The 11283-nt window shown below is 36.4% G+C and overlaps 1 protein-coding gene and 1 long non-coding RNA gene across 2 annotated transcripts; both read left to right on the top strand.

Annotated features, from left to right (window-relative positions):
• Positions 1–4872: 4872 nt before the first annotated feature.
• Positions 4873–5328, top strand: LOC107774504 (uncharacterized). The gene has a single exon (XM_016594058.2). The coding sequence runs from the start codon at positions 4873–4875 to the stop codon at positions 5326–5328; it is 456 nt and encodes a 151-aa protein (XP_016449544.2).
• Positions 5329–8902: 3574 nt separating this feature from the next.
• Positions 8903–11068, top strand: LOC107774505 (uncharacterized). The gene is made up of 3 exons (XR_001645524.2): positions 8903–9016; positions 9861–9928; positions 10824–11068. It is a non-coding gene; the product is annotated as an uncharacterized LOC107774505 (long non-coding RNA).
• The last annotated feature ends 215 nt before the right edge of the window (positions 11069–11283 follow it).

Here is an 11283-nt window from a genome sequence, read left to right as displayed (position 1 = left end):
CTGGAAAAGACAGAAGTCAAGATAGAACAAAGCCAAACATCTAAGTTCCTTTGTTAATTTTGAAAGAGACAGAAGGTTATATTTGAAGTCTGGTATGTGCAACACATTTGTAATTTTCTGTCATTGTAGCACACTTGTAGACCTTGTATGTTTTACACTTGCTATATTTCCTATAGGTAGATGAACCTTTCCAATACTAGTTTCATCAGCATTTCTAGATTCTTCTAAAATTTTGAGACTTTTTACCATATGATTGGAAGCACCTATATCAACTATCCACCTAACCTCAGCTTCAGTAGCTACAGAAGGTGAAGTTATACCTGCTGACATAGCATTACTTGATGGATCACTTTAACTTGAAGATGTAATGATGGACTTGCCCAAGAGATGCAAGATCTGATTGTACTGATCAACTGTAAATTGATGCACTCCTGCAATCACTCCTTGACCACCTTAACTAGTTGAATCAAGATTATTTTGCTGAATCCTGCAAAGTTAGCTGCAGCCTCAAAGCTTCCACTGTTAGGGCCATTATTGGTTGGAGGCCCAGTGTATTGAGTAGCATTGTTAGGTCCAATCTTTCTTTTTTGCTTGAATTTTGCAAGATAGTCATGAAGCTTGTAGCAAGTGTCCCTTGTGTAACCTTTGTATTTGCAGTAGTTACAGAACAAATTATTCCTTTTAGGCTTGTAGTTACTTGAACCTTGAGAGTTTCCTTTTCCATTAAACATAGTTATTCCTTCATTTGTTGTAGAGATTTGAGCAAAATTAACCACATATCTTCTACTTTCTTATGCTATTATCATAGAATAGGTATTGTTTATAGTTGGAGTAGGACTCATCATCATAATCTGGTTACTAGATTGTGAGTAAGTCTCATTTAAACTCGTCAGAAACTGCAGCAACCTGTGGTTACCAAAAGTGTTCTGCATACCTCTTTGATTCCTCACAACCACATCCAGGGCAAGGCATCAATGCATCAAATTCTGCCCAAAGTTCTTTTAGCTTATCAAAGTATACTGACACAGAGAAGATGCCCAGAGACAAGGTAGCAATTTGTTTGTGCAAAAACAGAATTCTAGATCCATTAACCTTGTCAAAGCTCTCTCTAAGATCAGCCCACACTTTCTGTGCACTAGTTGCATACACCATGCCACTTAACAGCTCATTACTAACTTAGTTCATGATCCATGACAACACTATGGCATTACATTTTTCTCACAATTCATGTAAAGTAGGAGGAAATTTGTCCTTAGTTATCTACCATCAATAAAACCTAATTTACTCTTGCCTAATAGATTGATACGCATAGAGCTGCTCCACATAGCATAGTTCTCATGTCCAGTTAGTTTGATTGAGATGAGAGAACTATTTGGAGTATCAGAAGGCTGAAGAAATAAAGGATGATATTGATCAATCACTATACCACCCACGCGACTTGGATCTGCCACTAGAGTTGCATCAGTAGTAATGTCCTCAACTCCTGTGTCTGAGCTAGCACCAATACCTTCGATCGCCATTGAAGGATGAAGAGAAATAGAGCTTAGAGTAGCAGCAAGCAATTGTGTACAAAGATGAAGAAAGGATACCTAATTGCTCAAAGACGATTCAACCTAGAAAGGAATGAATCGAAGCAATTACACAAATTTCTGATGAATTTTAGAAACTCAAATCAAATTCGAGCAACTCGCATGAATCGAACTTCTTCACGGGCTCTGATACCATGTTAAATGGAGAGAACCTCCATGACTGCAGAGGATTTCTCAGAAGAAGCTAAAGAGAGAAATGGAAATTGTACTGTTCCATTGATTTCTGATACTTCACAAATGAGGGATATACACGGTTATATACTACTCCTAACTAACTTAACTTATAGTTGTGCTTACACTGTTGGACAGCTGGCTAACTACTCAACTAACCACTAACTACTTTCTTAACAAAAACGATCTTATAAATAAATTTATATTGTTTACAGGAAACAGTAAAAAAAAAAGATTATAACCAAAAGCGTATTTGTAATGCACCATAAAATCATCTCCTTGTTCTAAAAGACGGAGAAATTGACGTTTTATTTTAAACAATACAGTATATATTAGTACGAGGAGAAGATATATCAAGGATTGGTTGGCCTATTGAATATTCTGCAAATTATCCAGCAAAATAATAGACTATCTGCTAACCAGGCCACTCCATTCCTGCATATATCGCTGGGATAACCATGAACTTTCCAAGAACTTAGCGATTGTGTTTTTGTTCTTTCTATTTTGTAATTTGTTTTTCAATCTTTATTGTAAGAAAATATTCCAACTAAAGAAAGATATTTGTTTTTCTTTTGAAAAACTTTCTTACGATTGGTTTTTGTTATAAATGATGTCTTGGAGAACCAAGATCTTCCATTGTGTTTTAATCTTGTCAATTTTTACTATCAAACGTATTTCCTTTTAACTCGCTCTTCGACCGTGTCAATAGTCAATTGGTTTTGTGGCTCTTTACAAATTTATTTTTAGTTTTATAATCTTACCTAATTTTTTACACATAAAAAATTTATTTTTACATTTAAGAGATCTGTCTTTTACACATAAAAGATTTAAAAATATCATTTTCTTAATTTTAAAACCGTAAAGGCGCATGATATGCAAATAGTGCTTTGGTGTTTACTAACAACTGAGGATGCCTTCTTCCAAGCCTTGGTTTCAACAATTGCATTATTATAGTAGAATATAAGGTTGGAACTTGGTTTTTATCACTTAAACTTTTCTTCAAAGGCAGACCCTTACATCATAGCATTCTATATATCTTTTTAAAACTACTAATTGCTTGTAAATTAATATGTATATTAATACAATAACTGGAATATTGATTTCTAGTCATTGTCATTACATATATTAATCTTGTTCAAAATTTCTGTTTGCAAGGCTGTCAGTTTTAAGGATGTTTTAGCCAATTGTGTTTGTACGATAAAATATAAATTGTTGTATATACCTACAAGTATTCAATTTTGAGATAGTTTTGTTATGTTAATGCCAAGTTGTTTCCAGTTTTGGTCATGAAATAGATACAATGTCGTCTAAACAACAAATTAAATCACAAACACCATCTGCCACTTCATTATACCTTCCCACTCTGATTTTTTATTTCAATATTATGTTGTTGATGGAGTAAGTAGGGGTGGGCATTCGGTCGATTCGGTTCGGTTTGAAGAAATTCGGTTCGGTTATTCAGTTTTCGGTTTTGTAAAAGTAGTAACCGAAACCGAACTGAAATAAGTTCGGTTCAGTTCGGTTATTCTAATTTCGGTTCGGTTTTCGGTTTGAACATTATCATATTGGACTCCTTCTATGTAATAATACGACCGGCGATTTTTGTTGATTTTTCCCAAAACTTCGAAATTGTTGGAAATATTGTGTTTATAGAAAAAAAATAGACTAAACTTTGCACACTTTATGGATCATAAAATTCAAACATAGTGTAAATTACAATTCTGTGTGAAATTCTCCCGGTATCTATCACATATGCTATGGAAGTTTTAATAGACTGAAAGTCTTTAAGATTGGAAAGTTGATGGACTTACTTAATTGTGTTGAGTCTTTGATAGATTGGACCTAATAATATTAATTTATTACTTATGGGCTTAGCCTATATATAATTTAAAGAACATATATGTTAATAATTCGATTTTTCGGTTAACTGAACTTAAAAACTTAATAACCGAAAACCGAACCGAAAAATCGAAATTTTAAAATTTTAAACCGAAACCGACCGAACAAACTAAATAACCGAAATCGAAATAAAAAAAAATTCAGTTTGGTCGGTTTATTAGGTTTCGACCGAAATATGCCCACCCCTAGGAGTAAGTGCATGCGGAACCCGATTGTATTCCTCAAATTGTATATATATATTTAACTTTTCAATAATTTATAAGAGACTTGATCGAATAGTTGAATTTATTAATTTGAAACGACAAAGATGGAGTTTTGTTGTATATTTTATATTATTCTTAAGTCTATATGTAACTTATATGAATAAATGCATATTAAGCTATTTTATTCTGGAAGCAAAATTAAAGTAGTTTTACTAAAATGACAATAGAAAATTGGAAGACAAACAGGTAAACTTCATGAAATGAAACAGGTGCGTTTAAGTAGCATAAACTTTTTGGTAAGAAGAAAAAAGGAAAAAGAGAGCACGTTTCAATATCTGTGTTTGATGTAAATCAGACACAGATATTAGGGAGAATGGGGTAGGTATCTTGGTTGACAGGGAACTAGTGGTAGAAGTTAGGAGGGTGAACGACATGCTGATGACTATTAAGTTGGTTGTGGAAGGATCTACTTTAAATGTGATTAGTGCTTACGCGTCTCAAAAGTTTGGACGAGGAGATTAAGAGGCGCTTCTCAGAAGAGTTTGACGGGTTGCTACGTGGTATTCCGCTCACCGAGAAGTTATTCATAGGATGGGACTTCAATGGTCACATTGGGGCGACATTTGGGGGGTATGACGGTGTGCATGGCGGCTTTGGCTTTGGAGTTAGGAACGGAGGAGGCACTTCGTTGTTGGACTGTGCTAAAGCCTTTGATTTGGTGATTGCCAACTCGTATTTTCCGAAAAGGGAGGAGCACTTGGTTACATTCCGGAGTTCGTTGGCCTAGACTCAAATTGATTATCTACTCCTCCGGAAGTGCGATATGAGTCTGTGCATGGATTGCAAGGTTATTCCAAGCGAGAATCTCACCACTCAACATAGATTATTGGTAATGGACTTAGAGATTGTGAGGAAGAGAAGGAAGAGGCCGTGTATGGTCAACCCAAGATCAGGTGTGGTGCTTTGACAAGTGACAAAGCATAGGATTTGGAGGGGGGAAGTTGTTGGCTATGGGAGCATGGAGGAGCAGTGGGGACGCGAGCTGTATGTGGACCACGACAGCGGAGTGTATTGGAGTAGCTGTGAGAGAAGTGTTAGGGGTCTCGAAGGATTTCACTAGCAGCCACAAAGGTGACTGGTGGTGGAGTAAGGAGGTACAAGATAAAGTGGAAGCCAAGCAAGCGACACACTTGACGATTATAGAGAGCATAGATGAGGAGGCGAAGAGGATGAACTTAGAGGGGTATAGGAGGGCTAAGAAGGAGGCGAAGTTAGTGGTTATTGCGGCTAAGACTGAGGCATTTGGGCATTTGTATGAAGAGCTTGAGGCCAAAGGCGATGACAAGAAGCTATACAGGCTAGCCAAGGTAAGAAAGATGAAGGCCCGTGATTTGGGTCAAGTTAAGTATATCAAAGATAAGGATGGTAGAGTTTTGATGGAGGAGGCTCATATTAGACGAAGATGACAGACATATTTCCATAAACTCCTGAATGAGGAGGGTGATAGGGACATTGTGTTGGGCGACTTGCACTCCGAGATGCGCCGGAATTTTGGGTATTGTAGGCGCATAATAATAGAGGAGGTCAAGGGGGCTATGCGTAAGATGCACAGGGATAGAGTTACCATGCCAGATGAAATACCTGTGGAATTTTGGAAGAATGCGGGTAGGGCAGGTTTGGAATGGCTCACTAGACCATTTAATGTTATTTTTAGGACGAAAAAGATGTCCGATGAATGGAGGTAGAGTACAATGATTTTTATGTATAAAAACAAGGCAAAGTTGCAATAATTATATGGGGATTAAGCTGCTAAGCCATAACTATGAAAGTTTGGGAGGGGGTGGTTGAAGTGAGGGTGAGGACCAATGTGTCCATTTCTAAGAACCAATTCGGTTTCATGTCGGGGCGTCGACTATGGAGTCCATTCACATTGTGAGGAGATTGGTGGAACGGTATAGGGAGATGAAGAAGGACTTGCACATGGTGTTTATTGATCTAGAGAAATCATATGACAAAGTCCCGAGAGAGATGCTCTGGCGATGCTTGGAGGCTAAAGGGGCCCCAGTAGCCTACATTAGGGTGATTAAGGACATGTATGATGAAGCTAAGACTCGGGTTAGGGCAACAAGAGGAGACTCAAAACACTTTTCAGTTATGATGGGGTTGCACTAGTGATTAGCTCTTAGTCCATTCTTATTTTACTTGGTGATGGACGCATTGACGAGACATATTCCAAGTGAGTTGCCATGATGTATGTTATTTGCTGATAACATAGTTTTCATTGACGAGATGCGGGGTGGTATTAATGAGAGGCTGGAGGTTTAGAGACAGACCCTAGAGTCTAAGGGCTTCAAGTTAAGTAGGACCAAGACGGAATACTTGGAGTGCAAGTTCAGCAACGGTTCCCAAGAAGGGGATATGAAGGTGATGCTTGATACGCAAGTCATCCTCACGAGAGGTAGTTTCAAGTATCTTGAATCTATAATATAAGGTAATGAGGAGATTGATGAAGATATCACGCATCGTATTAGAGTAGGATGGATGAAGTGGAGGCTCGCTTCCGGTGTCTTGTGTGATAAGAATGTGTCGCTGAGACTTAAAGGTAAGTTCTACAAGGTTGTAGTTAGACTAACTATGTTGTATGGAGCAGAGTATTGGCCGGTCAAGAACTCTCATACCTAGAAGCTAAAAGTAGCTGAGATGAGAATATTGAAGTGGATGTGTGGCCATAACCGGTTAGATAAGATTATGAATGAAGTTATTCGGGAAAAGGTTGAGTGGCCCCTGTGGATGATAAGATGTGGAAAGCGAGGTTGAGATGGTTCGGGCATGTTAAGAGGAGAAGTATAGAAGCCCTGGTTAGAAGGTGTGAGAGGTTGGCCTCGATAGGTAGCAGGAGGGGTAGAGGTAGGCTTTAGAAATCTTGGGGAGAGGTTATTAGGCGGGACATGGCACGTTTGGAGCTGACTGAGGACATGGATCTAGACAAGAGGATGTGGAGGTCAAAAATTAGGGTAGAAGGTTCATAGGTAGTCAAAAGTTTCTCTTTATCTTACTCAGTTAACTAGCATTAGTATTAGTATGTTATCTTTTATCCATATATGACTACTACTACTTAGAGTTTGATTGTATTCTTGGATTCAATCTTATTTCATCTTGCTTGTTATTCCTACTTATTGTTGTTGGTATTGTTGTTTTATCTTGTTGTTATTCCTACTTGTTGCAATTACCTTTTTTTTTTCCAGTCGTTCTCTAGTCGAGGGTCTATCAGAAACAGCTTCTCTACCCTTCCAGGGATAGGGGTACGGCTGCGTACATCTTACTCTCCCCAGGCCTCACTTGTGGGAGACTACTGGGTTTTTTATCATAGTAGAGGGACAGATCAGACCCTTTTCCGTTATTACTTTTAGCCCGCACTAGAAACTATTTACATTTTGTAGCCGAAAAAGTGTATAAAATTTGCATAATTTTTGTATATAACATACATAATGTATATATACAAAAATAAATATTTTTTCGGCTATTATTTTAAAAGCGATTATACAACGTCATTTGGCATCCCTTATTCTTCATTCCAAACTTTAGAATTCTTGTTAGCTCATTTGTCAAAATGGTAAGGAGATGCCTTAAATGGATCTCATTCTTCTTTCTCGAAGTCATCGTTAAGGTCCACATCAATTCCTTTCATTTACATTATTTTCCTTGATTTTCACTTTGTCCAGTTTAAGTAGGTATGCATTGAGTGAATCCAAGGACACGGAGGCACCCGTTTAGGTAAATTCCAAAATAAAAACTCTGCACATACACATTCACGAAATACATTTACTATTCTTTTATTCCCTTAATTTCAATATTCCGGTCTAAAAGGACCGTGCTTTTGCTTTCTTTTTCACTCGTTTTGATCTTGTTTCACTAAATAATACTCCTTCCGGTCCAAAATAAGTGATTTTTTGGCCTTTTTATTGTAATCCAAAATAAGTGATTTTTTCAGATTTCAAGAATGAATTAATTATTTTTTTCCTACATTATCCTTGGAGTAAATAGTGTTGGAATATATGTTAGGAGTGTTTATGTGAGATAGTAAAGGTTAATATGGTCAATTTCATTGCTAATTAATGCTAAAAGGTGAATTTCTTAATTTGTGTGAAAACATCAAAAAAATCATTTATTTTGGACTGGAGGGAGTAATGAGTTTAATATATATTCCCTTCGGTCCACGATAAGTGATCAATTTACCTTTTTATTTTAGTCCAAGATAAGTGTCCATTTATATAATCAAGAAAAATTCAATATGTTTTTCAAAATTACTCTTATGTATGTATTCCTAAAAAGTCTTTTACTTCTAACATTAAATTATGCTGCAATATTTAATTAAGGGTAGTTTAGTCACACGAACTATTTTTGTCTAAAATTTAGTATTTTCTTAATGAATGTGTTCAAGGTAAATTAGTCACTTATTATGGACGGAGGGAGTATCACATTAGTAATTAATGGTTGGTAAAATAGGGAGCAAGATAACGACATATCAAACCCGAGATTTTAGGACTCTTGCTGATTATAAGAGGATAACCAACTGCCTCGAAAATGAATACTCAACGCTCTAGAATGATCCTAGTCGTTTGTTAAATTAAGTTTGTTGGTAATTTGAATTTCATACTCTTTTGTTAGCATTATGTTCATGTTTAAATGATGATAATTCACTAAGTAAGAAATAGAAGGGTTAACCCAAATAGCCGTCCACCTAACCGCTTAAACTAAAAATAACCAATGTAGGTATAATATATGTATAGTTTATGTATTATATGTGTATAATCAATATACAATCTATGTATATGGCTAGAAAAAGTAAATAAATATGGACGGCTATTTATGTAAATATTCCTATGGAATAAGGGTAGCAATTTAAGTTCAAGCCTAGTTAACGGTTGGGCCTGTCATTGACCCACCGTAAATTTTTCATGTTTGTACCCATTTTTTTTAAAAAAGGTTTAATTAGCACCCAAAGTACAGACAACTTGAGGCATTTTCCTCCGCTTCTAGGTTTCTTTTCTTCTTCTTCTTCTTCTTCTTCTTCTTCTACTTCTTCTTCATCGTTGTCGTTGTGAAAATAAAGGTGACAGTGACTTTATATGGTGTTTGTGAGCAGGTTTTAAGGTGATTTATAGTGTTTTACAGTAGTGAGATGATGTAGCTCTTTTCTTTGTTACCGCATAGGGTTTCTTCTTCTTCTTCTTCTTCTTCTTCTTCTTCTTCTTCTTCTTCTTCTTCTTCTTCTTCTTCTTCTTCTTCTTCGTGAAATGAGTTTGCTATATTTGTTGTTGTTTTGACAAATTAATAATTGGTGTTTGTTGAAATTCGAAGAACAAACTTTTGTTTCTGGGAAATTTGTACTTCAGACCTATTTGGCCTTAATTAAGTGCATGAAAGCATTGTTGTATTTCAAACTTATTTGGCCTTAAGTGCATGAAATATTTGTTACACTTGAGACCTATTTTGCCTTAAGTCTAATATTTGCACGTTAGACTTAATTGGCCTTAAGTGCATTATACTTCAGACGAATTTTTTCCTTCAACGCCAACCCCGACAAGTTTGAAGTTGATCCTAAAGTGGATAGACTTGCAAATTTTTGTGCAAAGTGGGTATAACTTCAATAGCGTCTTTCGCTCTCTCTTATTAGAGGAAGGAAGGGGCGCGAATCCACTCAGCTTGAAGAAGTAGCTCTTTCAACTGATCCATATTTTTCCTTTCCTCCTGGATTTTAGTAAAAACTTTTCTAAAACATAAATTGATGATTTGAAAGCTGATTTGAAGTCGGAATTAGATAAAATTGATATGGTTGGGGTCGTATCAGAAATGTATGTTCAGAATTTGTGAGTTTGGTCAAGCTCCGGGGTGCGGCCCCGGGGTTAACTTTTTGATTTTAGCTAAAGATCTAAGCTTTATTATTCAGAATCATTTTCTATGACTTTTATTTATGATATTAAGTTATTGTGGCTAGATTCGAGCTATCCGAAGGTAGATTCACACGGAAAGGGCTTATTAGAGGATTGGTTTAGCTTGATTGAGGTAAGTATCTTGCCTAACTTTGTGTGGGAGAAATTTTTCTTAGGATTTGGTCTAATTTGAAATATTTGTACTATGTGAAACGATGTGTACACAAGATGACGAGTGTGTACACGGGTGTATATGTGGATTATGACCGGAATAGACCTTAGGCTATTAATATGCCTTGATTTAGAGCTGTTGTAATATGAAACATGCTTTTATTCTATTGATCACTCCCCGCGCCCTTATATTATTGTTATGATTCTTGTACATATTGTTGGTGAACCGTGAGCTCTATCTTGTTGTGGCATTGGTATTGTTATTGTGGTGATGATGTAGCACATATGTACATGAGGTGCGGGTGATTGTTATTATTTTGTTGTGATGAGATGTGCATGCGGCAGAATAAAGGTGGTGTGTACATTGATGTGCATGCAGCGAGATAAGGGGGTTTATGCGCGTGTTGCTAGTATGGGAAAATATTTCATTGTGAAGCACACACAACAAGATAAGGAAGCTTATACACGTGAAGCTATTTCGAAAAAATGTTTTTAAAATGTGAAGCTCATGCGGCGTCATAAGGGTGAATTGTGATTTGTGACTATGAGGTGTGATATCTCGGGATAATTCTTGATGTAAATCTTGTGTTGGAATGACTTGAGGATTTGAACTGTCATTGTATTCCTTAATTGATTCACTTGCATTTTAGCTGTGTTTGGGTTAATTTGCTTTGTTATCACATGTTACTCTTTTTTGTCATTTATTGATTTTGCTTTCCGTTGTTAGCTTTATATTGATATTCTACACAGGTTTTATGTCTAGTGAGTGTCTTGACTTGAACCTCGTCACTACTCCAGGTACTTACTGGGTATCGTTGTGGTGTACTCATACTATGCTTCTACACATTTTTGTGCAGATCCAGGTACCTCAGAGCATGCCGAACGTTAGTGGACTGATTTTGAGTTGGTAAAGAGACTTCAAGGTATACCTGATGTCCCGCTCGCAGGTTTCGGAGTCTCCTTCTACTGTTTTCATATTAATGTTTATTGTATTGCAAACAATTATGTATTTTGAGGCTCATCATGTACTTCTTGTAGAGCTTATGACTCAGTAGTACCTGTTTTGAGATTTATGTGACTTTTGTATTTCTGTTGGTTAATTCATGGCACTCTTCAGCTTTTCATTAATATTTAATCTAGTATTTTCTGTTGATCTTGTTCTGTGTTAGGCTTATTTAGTCATAGAAACTAAGTACTATCACGATCCTCAAGGTGAGATTTTGGGTCGTGATACGACTTTGCAAAGTTCAACATCTAAGACAAGCCTATAGTAAATATCCACCATCCATGTTTGAAGAAATGTTAATATATGCTTTG

This window comes from Nicotiana tabacum, chromosome 22 (assembly GCF_000715075.1).
Source record: "Nicotiana tabacum cultivar K326 chromosome 22, ASM71507v2, whole genome shotgun sequence".
NCBI lineage: Eukaryota > Viridiplantae > Streptophyta > Magnoliopsida > Solanales > Solanaceae > Nicotiana > Nicotiana tabacum.
The sequence above is the reverse complement of the archived record's forward strand: the minus strand, read 5'-3'. Positions and strand labels throughout refer to the sequence as shown.